The sequence below is a fragment of the Lissotriton vulgaris genome, chromosome 2_1, assembly GCF_964263255.1.
Source record: "Lissotriton vulgaris chromosome 2_1, aLisVul1.2, whole genome shotgun sequence".
Taxonomy (NCBI): domain Eukaryota; kingdom Metazoa; phylum Chordata; class Amphibia; order Caudata; family Salamandridae; genus Lissotriton; species Lissotriton vulgaris.
Genome location: NC_141687.1, coordinates 2014671594 through 2014691112, shown reverse-complemented (window position 1 = coordinate 2014691112; position 19519 = coordinate 2014671594). Strand labels below are relative to the sequence as shown.

The window sequence follows — 19519 nt, the reverse complement described above, 5'->3', positions numbered from 1 at the left end:
GCTGAATCGGATTTTCAAAGTGTGGGGCAAACCAGGTCTGGACCTGTTTGCGACTCGGAGCAACAAAAAATGCAGTCATTATGCCAGCAGATTCCCTCAACAAGATTCGAGGGGGAACGCTCTTCACCTCAGATGGACAGGGATGTTTGCATATGCCTTCCCTCCTTTTCCCTTAACTCCCAGACTACTAAGGAAAATGAGAGCAGAACCTTGCCAGATAATACTGATAGCCCCGGCATGGCCGAGGCAGTTCTGGTATACGGAGCTTCTGCAGTTGTCGGTAGAACCGAGAATACAGCTCCCGATAACCAGAGATCTGATTTCCATGAACAGAGGCCAAGTACTTCATCCGCAACTGACCTCGCTAAGATTGTCTGCTTGGAACCTTTTGAGCACGAATTCCGGTCCCTAGATATCACCCCAGAATGTCGTGAAATACTGCAAAGTTCTGTGGCTCTGTCTACCAACAGGACATATGTAGCAAAATGGAAGCGATTCTGTAGTTGGTGCATGACTAAGGCACTGCATCCCTTAACGTCCTCGGCTGAGCAAATCCTTCCGTATTTACTACATTTAGCCAGATCAGGACTGGCTCACTCATCTATAAAAGTCCATCTAGCTGCAATTTCCAGGTATAGAAGATCACCAGGATGCCCTTCCTTGTGGTCTAATAGGCTAATCAAGGAATTCTTGAAAGGGCTGTTCAGGAAGTTTCCTCCTGTCAAGCATCCTCCACCTTCATGGCAGCTCAACACAGTATTGTCGCAGTTGATGAAAGCTCCCTTCGAACCCATACACAAATCAGAATTACAATTTTTGTCATGGAAGGTGGCTTTGCTGTTGGCGCTCACGTCTGCCAGAAGAGTGAGCGAGATACAAGCTTTTTCTATATTGGATCCCTTCATTCAATTCAAGCCGGATAAGGTGATGCTAAGAACCAACCCTAAATTTGTGCCTAAAATACCCTCTTATTTTCATCTAAATGAACCTGTCATTCTGCCGACATATTTTAAGAACCCATCCACGGCGGCTGAAAAAGCTTTGCATACTTTGGACATCGGCAGATGCCTAAAATTGTACATTGAAAAGACTAAAAGCTTTCGCAAATCAAACCAACTGTTCGTTGCTTACTCAGGGGTCAGAAAAGGGCTGGCCCTTTCACGTTCCTCCATATCCAGATGGATTGCTTCCGCTATTTGCTTCTGTCATGAGAAAGCAGGAAGACCTCTCGACAGGAAAGTCCGTGCCCATGATACACGGGAAATGGCGACGTCTTCTGCATTGCTGGCAGGAGTACCCCTTCCAGACATATGTAGAGCAGCAACCTGGTCGACTGCTCATACATTCACCAAGCATTACTGTCTGGACACGGAATGGAAAGCAGATGCAGCAGTGGGACAGGCAGTCCTGCGACATCTCTTTAAATAAGGTACATGTTTATGACTTGTATTCTGCAAATTTCTGTTTACTGTATAATATGCTTTTCTCTTTACGCAAATAATTATGATGTCAATGTTTAATTGATCATGCCTTGGTATTGTGGAAAGTTCTTTTGTAATAGAAGCAATTTATGGCACACAACCCCGAGATAGGAAAGGGGTCTAGCCTGGAAACGCTCTAACTACAGGAACTGCTATCTAATCTGATACAAGCATGTGAATCTATGAAAGATTGAATACTGGAGAAAGAACTAGTTACTTACCTGTACACTATGGTTCTCCAGTATTATCTTTCATAGATTCACATGCGCCCGCCCGCCTCCCCGTTTCCTTTAGGTAGACCGCCTTTTATCTCTGGTTTTCCTGTATAGCTCACTCTTGGGCGGTAGGAAATCTGAGGTATGGTGGCTCTGCTGGGAATGGTGTAGGCTGGGGCTGGTTGCTGATTGGCTGTAGTTTGGGCCACATAATGAGGAGGAGAGGTTACCCTCTGGTTTCTCTACTCTATGGTTTCAGGCAGTTTTTCTTCTACTGCTATGATTATTATTTACCGGGAGACTCCCACCATGACGACGGGGAAGATACAAGCATGTGAATCTATGAAAGATAATACTGGAGAACCATAGTGTACAGGTAAGTAACTAGTTCTTTCCAGCAGACTCAAGAGGACATTTATGACAAATACAGACTTCATCCACACACCATCTTGGACCTCATTAATGAATTGAAACCATTTTTGGAGCATCCAACACGCAGAACTCAATCAATTCCAACTCATGTGCAGGCATTGTGCTCACTGCACCTTTTGGCTTCAGGGTCTTTTCAAAGCGTAATTGCAGAGGTTGGTGGTGTGTCACAAAGTGACCTATCACGCTTTTTTCATGTGTTCCTGAATGCAATGGCTTCAACATCACATATACTTCTCAAACACCCAACAAGCCATACAGGAAACCAAGTTGGAATTCTATCAAATTGCACGATTCCCCCATGTGATTGGATGCATTGAAGGAACTCATATTGCCATCACTTCTCCAGCAGCCATAGAATATGTATTTCGTAATAGGAAAAGCTACCACTCTCTCAACATACAGATTGTGTGCAATGCTAAATATATCATCAATGACATAGTGTCAAAGTACCCAGGCAGCACACATGATTCCTTTATCTTCAGACACAGCGGAATTCATAGACGCCTGAGTGCTGGACAGTTTGGAGAGGGATACCTGCTAGGTAAATCACACTCATGCAAACATCCATGCATCCATCCATCCATTATTTGTAAATGGAACATACACATCAATTGTTTTTTTTCCATCCATGCAGGTGATAGTGCCTATTCAGTTTGTGACTTCATCCTAACACCATACTTGAACCCTACAACTGCAAGAGAAAGACGGTACAACAGGGCACACCGGTCAACACGTGGGGTCATTGAACGCACATTTCAGATGCATACACAAAAGTGGAGGTGCATTGCAGTACAGTCCTGAAACCTGTAACTAGCTGTGCGATGCTGCATAACATGGCCATGCGCAAAGGCCCAGCCATTGAAGTGAGTGAGTCTGACACATCTGATGATGATGACATACCTCCACCTAGAAGGGCTGCTGCAGGAGTAGGAGCTGTGGCTGGCCGTCAGAGACGGTCTGAGATTACACAGAATTACTTTTAGGTAAGACAATCAAAACTACACATTTCATTTTTATGCAAGTGTTGTTTTTATTCACAACACACAAAATGAAGTGCATTTTGCATAATGTTCATTTTAAAAGAAAGTACATGAAAAGAAGCACAAATGTAACATGTAGCCATGTTCCACAATACAGTCATGCTAAATGAAATGGTTGTTAAAGTGTCACTTCTTGCGCTGGCGGCCTGGAGCAGGATGTTCCTGTGGTTGTATGATTTCTTCATCATGTGCTGTGCCAGCACGCCTTCCACTTCTGCGCTGGGTCAAGAGAATAGTTGGTGTGGGGTTTCTACTGCTCCTGCTGGAGGTGTCCTCACTTTCAGCTGAAGCATTGAGAGCGCTTACGCCTGAGTTTGTGGTTTGCAAAATTTCTACAGCAGAGGTTCTGTCCAAGCTGTTTGCCATTGTCTGGGTGCATTGGCTAATTTCACGCTGCATGTTAATGCTGTGCCTGGTGAAGTTGCTTGTGACAGTACTTATCCGGTTGATTGCTTTTGTATAGCTTTGCATCCTGATATGTGCATGCTTGGCAGCCTTGTTGCGTGCATTCTCTGTACGTTCCAGGGTCAGACACAGTTTATCAATTGATGCAGCCATGCCTTCTTGATTTCTGTTCAATCTTAGAAGCTGACTGTTGATTGATCTGAGGGCCTTATGTTGCAGGCGCTGCACGTGAAGCATATCCTGCTCAAGACCAGCAAAAACTGTACCTGCTTCCATTTGCCCACTGCTGCTCCTACATGTCTGCAACCTGTTTGACCGTGTACTCCTGTGACTTTGGGGTTGGTCTTGTGAGTCACGAGGGCACACTGGGTCAGGCTCACTGTGTACTGTACCTCCATCTACATTATCATCCTCTTCCAATGGTGGCAGAGGAGCTACATGTCTGCGCTTTCTGCGCACAATTTCAGTAAGGGCAGTTGCATCAGTGCCTCCTCCTTCAGTATCAGATGTGACAATGGGAGGTGAATCATCACCCTCAAACTCCCTGGATTCCCTTGATTGTTCTGTGGATGTAGAGTGAGACATATGAGTATGTTTTTGTATGTGCATTTTCAGTCAAATAAAGTTTGATGAATTCAAAAAATCACTATCACTATACAACATTTCTTTTTTTTCTGAACAAAATTTTATTGAGTTGTTGAAAAGTTGCATGACAAGCACAGCGCCCCGAGAACCGGAGAAGCTGTGAGCATTAAAGTGATAATTACAGTGTAGGTAATTCAAACAACTATTTAAATGAAAATAGCTACCTTACATCCCCCCTCCACTCTCCCCCCACCCAAAGCCCCCCTTCCCCCCTGCACAGCGACTAAGCAGTCCGTAAGTAAAATGGTATATCAAGTAACATGTAGTGTGTACACCCCATCACCCGGGTTCAGTGTCTAAAGTTCGTTCTTCAGGGTCATCTCGTGGTGGCGGTTCCAGTCACAGTCCTCTATAATCTGCCCACCTCCTCCAAATCTTATAATGTTTCCGGGGGCAGCCCCTGGCTTTGAAGATCGGGCGCTCCAGTCCCATATAAAAGTTTAGTCCCCTTTTCCACACTCCCAACAGGGAGGCCCTGGGGTCTTTCCAGGCTCGGGCCACATCTCTCTTGGCCACAGTGAGGCCCAACAACAGCAAGTGTCTTTTGTAGATATTGCCCCCTATTTGTTCCAGTACATGAAGGAGACCCAGCTGTGGCGTGCGGGGGAGTTCCCAACCTAACACCTCATCCAGGCAGTCCCACACTCCCGACCAAAACCTCTGTAGGCCTCCACATGACCATATTGTATGTAGAAATGTGCCCCTCTCTCTGCCACATCTCAAACAATCCGGGGACGCAATCATGCCCGCCCTCCACAGTCGTTCCCTGGTATAGTAGGCCCTATGTAAATATTTGAACTGAATGAAGCGCAGGCATACTGCAATGGCCGCTCCTCTCGGAGCCTCAAGCACCTCTCTCCAGTCTTCCTCCACAAATGCACCCAAATCACTCTCCCACTTGGCTCACAGAGTGTCTAGGGAAGTTGAACAGTGTGTAACTAGTGTTTGGTAGATAGATGATATCTTTTTACTTTCCAATACCCCCATAAATACCTTGGCCTCCAGAGGGCTAAACTCGGGCAAGGAGTCAAGGCCTTTTAAGGTGGGCGTGATAGCATGTCGGAACTGTAAATATCAAAAGAACTGGGTCCGGGGCATGTCATACTCGTCCCGCATCTCCTGGAACGACTTAAGGGTCGTGCCCTTGACGACGTGGCCTATGGCCGAGATGCCAATAGCGTCCCAGCCACGGAACCCCTGTAGGGACATCAATGCCAGTAGTTGCCCATTCTGCCACAATGGGGTTTCCCTCGTTAGCCTGTTCCACCAACCCATGCGGCGGAGTGCTCCGCGCCATATATGAAACACTATTTGAGTGACCACTGGAAGCTTCTTCCTCCTAACTGCCGAATAGAGTAGGACATGTAGCGTGTCAGGATCCATTAGGTACCTCTCTAGGGCGTAGGCCGGATCACCTTGATCCCCATACCACCACTCATTTAGTATCAATAGGTGAGAAGCTTGATAATAGGACAGGATGTCTGACGTTGCTAGGCCGCCACAATATGTGGAAAGGAAACATGTGCGGAGCGCCACTCCCCCAGCCCAGAGAAAGTGACTGAGTGCCGAATTTACTTGCCTGAACCATTGCGGTGGAATCGGGTATGGATAGTTTTGTAATTGGTATAAAAGACATGGGAGGGCTACCATTTTAAATATGGCGGATCGGCCGTAAACATTCAGGGGCATGCGGGACCACGTAGCCATGTCTGAGCGGACACGCTCCCATACGGGTACAACGTTGCGCGTCCAGGAGACCCCGCGCAAGTCTGTCAGATACACGCCCAAATATTTAAAGCCTCCCGTCGCTTCTTGCAATGCCGCTGCCCAGGATCCTAGGCCACGACGCTCCCCCAGAACCCACAGCACTGACTTACGCAGGTTTAAGTGGAGGCCCGACACCTCCCCATAAATTCGCATGATATCGAGGACCCGTGGCCCAGATCTGTTCAGGTCTGTAAGAAAAAATAGGACGTCATCAGCATAGAGTGCAATTCTATCAAAGGGTCCCGCTCTCCACTCAATGCCCCGCATCTGTGCGTCGATTCGGACCCATGCCGCCAATGGTTCCATAGCCAGGGCAAATAGGGCGAGAGGGGGCATCCTTGCCTGGTGCCCCGCCCTATGGAGAAGGAATCGGACACTGCCCCAGCCACTCTCACTGACACCGTTAGATCCGTGTACAATAGCTGTAGGTATGATAAAAAGTGGGGTCCCATATTCAGACGGGACAGGAGTGCACGGAGATAGACCCAACTCACCGAGTCAAAGGTCCTATCTATGTCGGCCAGTAGAAGAGCCGCAGGAATCCCTGCTGCACGGGCCACCTCCACCGCCACCTGCGCGTGCCTAATATTATGTTGTGTTGCCCTATGGGGCATAAATCGGGCCTGGTCCGGGTGGACAAGATCAGTGATGTATGGGAGAAGGCGATTGGCCAGTGCCTTCGCCAATATTTTCGCTTCGGTATTGAATAATGAGATTGGCTTATAGGACTCGGGTCGGTCAGGAGGTCTCCCCGGCTTGCAGAAGACTACTATTTCAGCATGTCGCCAGTCTCTCGGGAGTCGGCCACACTCTCTAGCTGCCTCTAACGCCCTGCCATAATACGCACCTAGTTGGAGGTGGAATTTCTTTAAAAATTCGCAAGGGAACCCATTGGGTCTGGGAGCCTTGCCCACGTTCAATTCCCCGAGGGCTGTAGCCAGCTGCTCCGCCGACAAAGGGAGTTCAAGGCGAGCCCGCCCTTCATCCGAGATTGATCGTGGCGGGAGATCAGCCAGGAATTTGTCAATGTCTTCCGCCGAGAGAAGCTCTCGAGGGGCGTATTGGGCCTCATAATACTGTGCAAAGCCGGCCGCTAGATCTGTCGGGCCGTCATGGGTGTTCCCCTCTCATCTCGAAGACATGGCAGGGACTGCGCGTGAAAAGTGCTTTGGCAGAGTCTGTATAGCATCGAGCTGGATTTGTCGCCCCACTGGTAGATCCTACTCTGAGTCGCCAACCACAGCTGTCGAGCCTCATCCGACAGCAAGGAGGCATACGACTGCTGCGCCAGCAGTAATTGTCTCACATCCTCTTCACCCCTGTCAGCATGACATCTTCTTTCTTGGTCACTGACTCGATCCGCGGCCCTCACTATATTTTCCCTGCGTGTCTTGCGGGCTGCCGCACACCAAGTAATGTCCACCCCGCGAAGCGTGGGCTTCAGTGCCTCCCAGAGAGTCATGTCATCTGTATCAGAATTGTCATTATCACTCCAGTAGTTAGCAATAGCCTCCCTCATGTGGGTCTGATAGTCTTCTTGTTGTAGATGCCACGTGGAGAGGCGCAATCTGAACGGCTACCGTCTCCTATCAAGGAGTAGGTCAATCGCTACCGGAGAGTGGTCCGATAGGCCGCGCGGTAGTATGGTCGTGGCATCCACCCTCCCAACCCAGGCATGGGGGACAAATAAGTAATCTATTCTGGAGAAGGACTTATGTACTGCTGAGACATATGTGTATTCACGATGTTGGGTGTGTTGGTGTCGCCATGCATCTACCCATCCCATCCCTCTCACCATGCCATTCAGTTTAGTAGGTGCATCTGACAGCACCCCATCCCCCAGTCTGTGTCGATCCATCCGTGCATTCATCACATCATTCCCGTCCCCACCTACCACCGCCATACCATCTGGTATCTCGGCCCACACACTAAACAATTTTTCTATAAGGGCACCTTGCAGCGGAGGTGGGGCGTAAACACTCCCGAAGACTATCAGCTCTGTGCCTATCTTGCCCTGCACAAACACCTACCTGCCCTGCGCATCGACCCACTGAGTCTCATGAGTATAGGACAACCTACGGTGCACCAAGATGGCTACTCCTCGAGATCCCCCCACAAACCCTGCATGATATACTTGCTGAAATCCATAGCGCTATAGACTGAGGGTCTTAGAACCCGTAAGGTGAGTCTCTTGCAACAGTAATACATCAGCCCTGTCTCTTTTCCCTTGTCTCAGGACAGCCCCTCTCTTTATCCTGTCCAGCATTCCCCGTACATTCCAGCTCACAACACGTATCAATGCCCTCTGTAGGCTTGATTCAGAAGTGTCAACCGCCATTCATGAGCAGAAAAGAAAACGACCCAAGCTTTCGGGGCCACACACACACATCTCGCTTCAATTGGACTTGAAAGAACACTGTGCAGTTTAACACATCCCACCCTCCCTTGCCCCCCTTCAACTTACACCCAACAAACCCTCCAAACCCCACCCTGTTCCCAGTCACCCTTTCAACTTCCCTCCTACCCCCACCCCATACCTCAGTAATATTGAAGTACCTGTCGTGGTATAGATGATCTCCGACCCCCAACGGGAGGTTAGAGATCACCCCCCACTGAACAAACTCCTCTAACTGAGGGGTTTCGACCGCCCTCCCGTCCCCGTCCCCCAACCCACGTCTCATAGCTACCCAGTTACTTATAGCATAAGTGTAATAGTCGATGATTTGCAAAAGGTTTCATCGCCCAAGAGATGGATGTCCGCCCCATACCCCTCTCAAGGGCTCGTGTCTATAGTCTGCCAAGTGTCTTTGGGTCTCATGCATCCGGATTCTGAGAGTCTGTAGTTTCGGTCGCCTCCGCCGCCCCATCATTAGAAGGAGGATTCTTCTTGGTGCGTGACCTCCAGTTACTCCTGCTCCGCGATCGCCAGGGAGTCCTCGGGGGCTCCGCCGTGGATGATGAATCCGAGTCTCGACCCGGAGGGGTATTTACTCTGATGCGGACCGTTTCATCCGTCCAGGCAAAAACTTCTTCCGGAGTGTTAAAGAATTGAGTCCGGGACTGGAAGATCACACGTAGCCGGGTAAAGCACGGGCCGGGTAAAGCAAGGCATACTGGATATTGAGGCCCCTCAACCGTGCCTTAGCCGCGGTAAATGACTGACGTTGCTGCTGAACCAGTCTGGTGTAGTCTGGGAATATGAGGATTTTATGGTTTTCGAACAGCAAAGGCTCCTTCACTCGCGCTTGTCGCAGGATTGTGTCGCGTCGTGATAATTGAGCAGTTTGGCTATCACAGGCCGCTGGCGAGCTCCCGCCGGAGGCTTTTGGGTCAGTGCTCGGTGTGCGCGTTCAATTATGAAACAGCGTGAAAGGGATTCCTGAGGGAGCCACCCCTCCAACCATTGGGTCAGAAAGGCCTCCATGTCGCCCTTCTCACAGCCCTCCAGAAATCCCATGAACCGCAGGTTGTTCCGCCGAGCACGTCCTTCCGCGTCCTCAGCTCGCAGTACAAGACCCTTCTGAATCCCTTCCATGTTGGCCATCTTCTTGAGTGTCGGCACGTCGTCCTCCACACCTGTAATTCTGGTCTCAGCCTCAGTGATGCGGGCTACAGCGTTGCGCATGTCCTGATGCAGTAAAGTATCGTCAGCTCCTACTGCCCCTATTTTCGCATCTAGCATGTCTCTGGATTGCGTTATCGCTGCCATTAGGGCTGCATTGTCCGGGCCAGATACCTGAGGGCCTCCAGATGCCCCGGCTCCTCCAGTTGGCCCAGTAAATTTATCGATCGTGCCCTGTTTCAAGGCCCCTCCACTGTTGCCACCCCTCGTCATGGTTGTCACTGGATGTGTGCCCATGGTTCAAAGCACAGCAGGGGTTGTAGGTCGGTCGCTCCAACCTTTCTGGTCACAGTGCCGCGTCCGGGCCCTTCCCGCTTTCCGAGCCGTTGGGGAGGATATCTTCCGCTCTCAGGGCAGTCTGCGCCGTCGCTCGTGGTGTCACTTCTCCCTGCCCCAGTGGCACAGTGTCTCCTTAATCTTGCCACAAGCGATTACTCCATGTCCAATGCTGTGGGCACTTGTGTCACAACTCTGTCCAGGAGCCACTCCAGGGGCACAGTCGCCCCCCTCGAAGAGCCCGGCAGGCACTGGGTCTACGCCGGATCGTCCGCCTTAGTCACTGGGCCCTCGACGTCACCGCCGGCTCGTTACCATTCAGGGCCTAGGTTTCAGCATCCCGGCCCGCCGTCCTCGGTGACCACCCCCGCGGCCCGATTCAGCCGCCGAGAGAAGGGCACGCAATGGCGCGCCGCGTATATAATGCAGGGTCGCTGCTGGGCTTAGAACATCGCGCCCACCTCTTTTGCAATGGGCGCCACCACCGCCATCCTTGACCTGCCGGTGGGGGGGAGGGCGGGGGGGACACAGGAGTGTGTCTCTGCAGTGTCCACAGCACGACAGTCCCCCCCTGCGGTCCGACACGACCGCCGATCGAGGCTGACCCGGACCCTCCCGCATTTCCCCAGCACGCAGCCTGCACAGCCTCTGAGTCCTGGCTGCGGCAGCGGCAGTGTCGGGAGCTCCGTGCCCTCTGCAAGGCACGAGTTACTCACTGCGGGCCTCAGTGTGTCAGGCGGAAGGGTCCGGCCACTGCTCTCCGCTGGTCCCGGCTGCGCCGCACTTCCGCCCGGATGCACCCGGACTCGAGGTCCCGGCTTCCGCAGGTCTGGTAGGCCTCTCCACTTCAGGTCTCGGAACGCCGTTGGGCAGGCGTCCGAGGTCCCGCAATACACCGTCGGGGCTTCCCCGCCACTTCCGACGCCAATATATTTTAGTTGAGACGTCTCAGGGTTGGGGAGACGTAGGATAAATGTCGGATACATCGTCGGCGGGACGGAGCTCTCTTAGGCTGCGTCCGCCATGTTCGCCGCCTTGGCCACGCCCCGACTATACTGCATTTCTACCATTATAATTGCTTCTCAATTATTTACTGTGTTCCTATGATGTACATGTCTACATAATTATGATTGCACTACATATCCCATGATGCATTGTGTCCTACATGTTCCACAGTCTCACTGGACTACCACATTCCTCACACTTACAACTTGCAGAGGACACACACACATGCATTTCAAACAAGTAATACACTTCTTTGCATGTATCTTACCTTCTGCTGTTGGTGTAGGGTCAGAGCTATCAATGTTAGCCACTCCACTTACACTCTCTGGAAGCAGGGTTGTTTCAATTAGTTCCTCATGGGGTGTTGGTTGGTCTGATGTTGATGTACCACCACCAGGTTTATTTGCCTCCTTGATCCTTTCTGCAACCCTATCTTTGGATCTTTGATGCATTTCATACCATCTTTTTTTTATTTCATCAATGGTTCGATTGCTAACTCCTACTGAATTTACTTTTTCCTGGATCGCCAACCAAATTTTTCGCTTCCTTGCTTCAGGAACTTTTAAGGATTTCTTTCCAAAAAGTAACGCATGGCTACACACCATTTCTTCTATGAGGATTTCTTGTTCCTTTTCTGTAAATGTTTGCTTCCTTTTCCTCTTGTCTCCAGACATTTCCTTCTGTGGGTTATGTGACTCCATTGCACTCCAAACAGGTCTGCTCTGCCTCCCAACAGTGTTCCAACTGCCACTGGGTGTGGCTCAGGGAAGCAGGTGCTGGCAATCACTCCAACTTCCTGGTTGTGATGTCATCAGCCTGTTCCAGCATTGCACTTTCACTTTTTTTGCGATTTCTTAAATTGCGAAATTCGCAAAATAAGAAATCGCAATTTATTCTCAGAATTTTTAGCGATTTTTAAGAAATCGCTAATTATTAGCAGAAATGTACATACATACCATTTTGCGATTCCTTAATTGTGATTCGGTGAACATTGCTATAAAGGACTCGCAAAACAGAAAGTTGATACATCTGCCCCCCAGTTCCTTTCTGCATGCCTCTGGGCCGCAGAAAATATGCAAGTAGCTGATGGCTGCGTTCCAGTCCGCACCATACCTAGTCTGATTGCCGCACACATGAAGAGGATGAAGCTGTGATTGCAATTGCATGGCGCCACCTGGTGGTACTGAAAAAGTATTGCCGGGATCAAAGGTTTCCGGATCCGTTCTAGCACCTCGAAGTTATCCATAAAGTGAACAATTTGCAGGAATGTGTAAAATCCACCAAAAATGTTGCTACAGTAGGTAGGTAACCTTTTCTTCTCTAACTGCTCCTTGTGTGGGCCTGATGAAGTATCATGGCAGAGTGACTATGACTATTTGTCCTTTTCAGGAATGGAACATGTCTCAGCGTTCTTAGCTCACATAATATATTTCATACTTGCTTCTTAAGATTTCTTCAGGTTAGGCATTAAATGTATTCTAAAAAATTAGGATGTTGAGACAATCTTGCAATTCCTCCCCATTTTGCGTTTCATCACATCTGCATAAGCTGGTACCTGTATAGATGCTATGCCTTTTTATGGCTAAACCTCATTTGGATAAAACATGGAAAATATCAGGCTGATGTCCCTAGGTCGGTGAATCTCCATTTTGACAAATCACCTAAATGAAAACGATTGTTTTGCCTTTTCTGCAAAAATTCATACCGATTTGTGGAGGTAGGGTGGGTCTAATAGAAGGAAAATCTACACATTTTATACATTAACCGCCAATCAAAGAATAGTATGAGAAAATCCGTTTTAAAAAGTGTGATATGGATTGTCTGATGAAGAAAATGTTCACAAGTATTGGCAATGCGAAAATGTCTGGTTTTAAAGGGTGTTCATGGTAATAAGTATTACACGTAGATTTCGCGGAAATGAATATCTGTTTGTGTGGAAGCAAAGATCTGTAGAATATATTGGAGTAGATTAAAAGGTCAGATGACAGTTGCGCTGTCAAGCCAGAACTCCAAATCCACGTGGCTTAATGACTGCCCTCGTCCCATCTGTGCTGCTGCCAGAGAAAACACCGTTAACGATTTAGTTATCTAAGACACTTTAATAGCATTACAATGTGAGAGTGCAACATGCTCAGGTAGCCATACTCTGCTGGCTTAGACAGCTAGATACATAAATAAACAAAATGATCATAGCTGTGTGGGGGGCAATCACTTTTATTTGTGGGAGCACACACGTTCTGCCCAATTAATACACTATTTCTGACTCACAACATGTGGGCAGAGCTGAAACCCCTCTCCTGGGGGATTGTCACATAATTGTCTGCCAACAGATGCGCTGTCACACATATAACCAGTGTCCATCTCACTGGTATTCAATCATTTTTGTAAATTTCTTCATCCAAAGATAGCTAAACTTTTGTTATCTAGAGATTAGATAGACTCTCATTGCACTCCGTTTTGGTCTCTAGAATAATTAAGTGCGTCATTTTTAACAGCGGCGGTTGGCATGGCTCGCGGGTGGCCGGCCCGTCGTGGGTGGCACGTGGGAGTTGCGTTGGGGTTGCGTTAGGGTTACGCATATTTAAAAAAAAATATCTATATACCATTGTGCCTGTCCCGCATCTCCGCTCCTGCCGTTCTCAGCTCTTCTCATCCAGGCCTCACTGCCCAATCACAATGCTGCATTGCAGGGTTGTGATTGGCAGGCAGCCAGGCTCCCCATGCCAATCCCAAAACTGCAATGCAAAGTTGTGATTGTTTTTGTGCGTCCTGGTTGGATGCTCAATCAGGGAATGGGAGCCTGGGCTTGTTCTCCATGCAGGCTATAATGTTGCTTGCATGGAGAACGGGTAAAGTGTGTATGACTGGTTTAAGAGGCCCGAGATGGCCGATCAAACAGTCATTGTGCACTTAGGAGTGGGCAAACATCTCCTCCCCTGCCCTGCTCCAAGATCAGAGCAACCCCACCCGCCCACAGAGCAGCAGGAAGCAGTATAAAATGATAATAATGCAAAGTTATATTATTTTTCTGCTTGCACTGATTAAAAGCAGTGAGGCATTGTTCCTCCGCCATATCGAAGGAGCTGCCACTGATTTTTATACAGCGGAACACAACGATCACAGGAGAGATTGCCCAACTTCTTTCAGGTCTCAGGAGATTTATTTAGTATTTTTATTTATTTTTAATTGAACAGGAGTGCCATGCACCACTTGTTTTTGCCTTTGTCTATGCCTGCGCGTAAAATGGCATTCATTGTTATATATATTTTTAAATCGCTTTTATAATGAATACATAAGTGTAAGATTATGGTGTAGCCAACTCACATGATGCCAGTACTCTACAGTTTGTGCTACTGTCTCTGATTTATTATGTCTTATCCTAATAATGAAAATGGAATTTGGGTAGATGTCTCGAGAAATGCCAATAAAGAGTATAATTTTTAAATATTTACCCGGTAATGCACAAGAAAGTACATTATGAGAATAATTTTCTTGTTGCTTTGCAGACTGAGGAAGAAAAAAGACAAGGTTTGCCTGTTGTCATGCCTGTTTTTGACAGAAACACATGTAGCATTCCGAAGTCCCAAATATCTTTCATTGATTACTTCATCACAGATATGTTTGACGCTTGGGACGGTAAGAAAACATCTGCAAAGGTTTCCATCGTGATTAATGCAAATGAGTTGTATATTTTCCCATCTAAATGTGATAACTGTGTTGTGACTGCAGTAGCAGGGGTCATGCGCCAGGTGGTGATCTCTAGCTATAACCTGCACCCAGTTCCTCTGTCCCCACAGCGCTCGCTCATTCCCTGTCGTCATACCGGAACTCCCCACTAACTTTAAATACCACTGAATCTTGTTCAAATGTCCATAGGCACAAACAACAGTGTTTGTTTAGCATTATATTCTCCTCATTTGAAAGGACTCGAACTTCAGCCAGTTAGTTGAATGTGCTGGGCACTCTATTGTCTATTTGATCTCTGTCAGCCCCCACTACAGCTACCGTTTTCAATGAGTTGTGTCAAGGGGTCATGTGTCCCTTTTCTAGGCCAGAGGGAAGACAAGTAGAGCTCTGTGTTCAAAAACTGCTCATCCTGCAGACAGCGAAAAGATGTATGCCGATGCCCCCTAGCAACAGTGTCTATACTGCTTGAACCACCAAGCAATCGCTATGACCACTGCAGTGTTCACTTGAAAAATAAAGGATCCATGCCTTAAACGTTGCGAAGTACTTATCGGCCATATGGTAGCTATTACACCATAAGTCTAGTATGCCACCAGGTTTCTATCCAAGTGCCAGAATCCGCTTGTGAACATTCTATACTTTAACACAGAGACATCCTTACAATTTTGAAGTAGTACTAGAGATATCACATCCCCCTTCCTTCAACAGAAATGGAAGAACACAATGTGATATGGTGACTCTACTCGAGAGCAATAGTAAAGGAAAACAAAAAAGTAGCATAGACAACTGTTGACAACATACGAGTCAACTATAAAACAGAACAAAATTTAGAACTAATCCCATATAAGCACAAAAAGGGTTTTAATCGCAAACCTATACCTTAAGTGCTACAGGTTGACGTGGCAGCCATCGATCATTAGACTAGACTTTACAGTTCTTCAATTACCTTCCTTTCCTAAGACTCCCCTTCAAATTTGACTCACCTTGACATATTCCACACATCACCAGTATCCACTTTGACAACATTCTTATTGATCTCTATGCCAGTAAAATACCTAAATAGCCTGATGCATCCTTTTTCCCCCAACTGTTTTTTTTTCACATGAACATTATCCCCCAAACCCCAGTCATTCTCTTTAACACCATCCACTCAATCAAACCTACTTTTGTACTTGCCTTAGTACCTCTGGATCTTAATATGCACTTTGTTGCTCAACACTGTACCATTCTTGCACCTACTATGCAACTATTCAGGCTGCTTCTAGGTTCCAGCTGGCCTATCCGTCAGCAACTGGAAAGGTGTACTGCCTGTAAGTATATTATTTACTGTCATTCTGTGGGCCACAAGGTCTCTTTCAGTACACCATTCAGTGAGCATCAGCCTTGTACTGCTCACTATACACATATTTTAATCAACAATGTCATACTCTCTGCCAAACGATTATCCTGGGGCCAATGCAAGGCAGTTTTCTGATGAGTGACACCCATACATTTATACAGACATGAACCACAATAATCACAATAAATGTACGAATCCCTTCTTGTGAGAATTCTTCCTTCAAAAACTCGATCAGCACCCGGGTGGTAATCCACTAATATGATCACAAGCTTTTGTGACCTCAGCAAAAGATTAAAAGGGCCACCAGCATTCCAACACCACTTTTGTCAGGGTCTCTGGAGTACTTCAACAGGAGATAATGGAGCAGTCCTAACAGCCTTGCTTTTACCACAACATGCATGCTGCAAGCAGTCTCTAACTGCAGAATCCACAATGTGGTCCATTCCAGACTTCCAATAATGCTCGCTGACACTTGTTTTAGTCCTGTTCCGCCCCAAATGTCCATTGTGGGCTAAATTAACCACATGCTCCCTCAGTCTTTTGGGTAGCACCTCTTTCTTGCTCAAATTGCCATCGTCCATACTTAACTCATCCGTCACCATCCAGAAATCCTTCTCCTCGTCAGACACGGACTTATGGAACGGTCAACATTTAATGACATGTTCACAAATCTTCGACGAAACACCATCCTCAATAGATGCCTCATCCCACTCCTGCCTCATGATTGCACAAACTCAGTATGGAAAATTGCTCTTCTTCCAGACCAACATGCTTCACCATTAAGTAGCTGGTCTCTCCTCCCCCTGCAACAGTTAGGATCTCAACGACTGTGCTCTTGGAACATCATTGGCCTACCAGGCAAAATAACATATCAAGAATTTGTATCTTACCTGCAAGCTTTTGATATTATCCTTCTCCAGGAGACTCAAAGAGTGGCCTTGCAACGTATATATATCAAGTAACAAGTGTAGGCTCTTCCAAGCCGCTTCATTCAAACTCGCTGACCGAGAAGCTATCAGCAACTACAAAAGCCAGATAAAGGAAGCCCAGGCCTCCTACTTCTCGGAAAAAATTGTCCTTGCAAAATCCAAACCGAAGGAAATTTTCAAAATCATTAAACAACTAACCAAACCCCCTCCCAGCCTACCAGTGGACAAACCCACTTCCCACTGCAACAAAGTTGCCGAATTTTTCCATCAGAAAATTAGTTCAATCTACTCGGCCTTCCCCCCGACCAACCCACCTCCGTTCACTACACTTTCACTCCCCGTTGAACCTGTTCTCAATCCTCAACCACCCACGCTGTCCCATTTTCCTCCACTGGAACTTGTCTTGCTGGAGTCTCTAGCACGCAAAGTCAAATCCGGTTCTCCTAATGACCCTGCCCCCCCAGAGATAATTATGGCCGCTGCACAAACCACTCTACCCATACTAAGGGACGTCCTAAACACCTCCATCTCCACGGGCATAGTTCCCACAGTCTGGAAGCAGGCCATGGTGAAGGCCCTGCTGAAAAAGCCCAGCCTAGACCCCACAGATATGAGCAACTACCGCCCAATATCCCTGCTCCCCTGGGCGAGCAAGGTCCTGGAGAAATACATAAACCTCCAGCTTACCAACTTTTTAGAAACCCATCTGCTCCTGGATCCCACCCAAACCGGATTTAGACCTAAACATGGGACCGAGACCGCCCTCCTCATGGTCACCGAGGAGGCCAGGAAAATCTTAGATCCGGGAGGATCAGTGGCAGTGATCCTCCTTGATCTCAGTGCGGCCTTCGATACGGTCAGCCATGTCACCCTGCTGGACCGTATGGCCCAGGTCGGGATTAAGGGCAAAGCGTGGACCTGGTTCCGGTCCTTCCTGGAAGATAGATCTTTCCAAGTGTTTGATGGTGATTCAGTCTCCACCAGCATCTCCTTGAATTGCGGCGTCCCCCAAGGTTCCTCTCTGAGCCCGGCAATTTTTAACCTGTACATGAGACCACTAGCTGATGTCGTCCGTCCGTTTGGGATTAAGATCATCTCCTACGCGGACGACACGCAGCTGGTGGTCTCCCTGACACAGGAGACCAATCTCTCTGTACAGAGCGGCCTCAGAGAGTGCCTAGAGGAGGTAAAATCCTGGATGTCCCAATCATCCTTAAAATTAAACGGAGATAAAACCGAGCTCATGGTCCTCGGCAACTCGGTCCCCAGCCTCCCGCCCACCCTTTGGCCACCCAGTATGGGCCCCATACCTACTCCCAAAAACAACATACAAAGTCTGGGAATATGGATGGACAACTCTCTCTCCTTTGGCGTACAAGCCACCAAACTTTCGGCTACCTGCTTCGGCATCATGAAGATGCTTAGGAAAATTCTCCCCCTCCTTCCCATGGAAGCCAAGCAAGCAGCGGTACAAGGCCTGATTCAATCTCGTCTCGATTTTAATAATGTCCTTTACCTCGGAGCCCCGGAATCCACCTTGAGGAGGCTACAGATTGTGCAGAACTGCGCCGCACGTCTGCTACTTGACATCCCTCGCAGACAGTCAGTAAGGTCTGGGCTGGTCTCTCTTCACTGGCTACCAGTACGCCAAAGGGTTTTGTTCAAAGCCATGTGCATATCCCACCAGTCCTTCTGGAACTCTGGCCCCATGATCACACAGGACCTAATCCTTCACTATAGGCCCAATAAGAATCTAAGATCCAACCAGTCCTTCTTGGCAGTCACTCCGAGAGTAAGGAGATCCAGATCTGGAGGTAGGTCTTTCGCCTATAACGCGGCGAGGGCGTGGAACTCCCTCCCATTGCACCTAAGATCCAACTCTAATCACACGACTTTCCGCAAACAACTAAAAACCTTCCTATTTCATCCAGTCTAATTTTTCTCCTCCCTCTGTTGTGTTTTTTTCTCTGGTCGGTTTTGGTGTTTTCAGCGCTTGGACGCCCTCGGGCAACAATTCGCGCTTTACAAATCAACATCCTATCCTATCCTATCCTAAACTTAATTAGGACTATAATTTATTTCCAGAATTCCAAAAACTGTGGTGGTAATTGGCAGCGTTTATATACACAATAAAAATAGCTCCAAGGCCTCAAGATGGCTGATAGACGAAATTCTGAGGTATCTGAAAGAACAAACCTCAAACCTTGTGGTGTCAGGTGACTTCAACCTACATCTTTAGAACCCTTCTCTGAGGAAGAGTTCATATCTTCTCAATTTTTACATTGGGACATACCATATCAAAGTGGAAACAAACCTGGCAAACTAAACAAAATCAGCAAGTAACTTCTCGGAGATCCAGAGCTTCTAAGCTTCCGTGCACTTAAACGGCTGATTCTCAGAGGACACTCCACCAGCAGTCTCATACCACTCAAATTCAGCTAGTTCCACACTAGATGACACGTCTGTCACCCTTTGATTAATACGCAATGTCCATTCATACACATTCAGCAAGAAGGAGGATAATGATCACCTTCCAAAAGAAGTTACCTTCCAGGAAACCCGTGATGTATTTTGCCGCCCAGCTGAGGCATCTGGCTCAGCATTTACTACTAACAACAAAAGGATTAGATTTTCGCCTTCATCCATAAGTGAATGGAATCAGCAAAGGGCTTGCTA

The 19519-nt window shown here is 47.8% G+C and overlaps 1 protein-coding gene across 2 annotated transcripts in view; it reads left to right on the top strand.

Moving 5' to 3' along the window:
- PDE8A (phosphodiesterase 8A) overlaps positions 1-19519 on the top strand; it is a 2218572-nt gene that overhangs the window by 2184171 nt on the left and 14882 nt on the right. For both annotated transcript variants that reach the window (XM_086958243.1, XM_086958242.1), the window contains exon 21: positions 14395-14524. In XM_086958243.1, coding sequence (XP_086814369.1) covers positions 14395-14524 — 130 coding nt within the window. The remainder of the gene's footprint in view (positions 1-14394; positions 14525-19519) is intronic.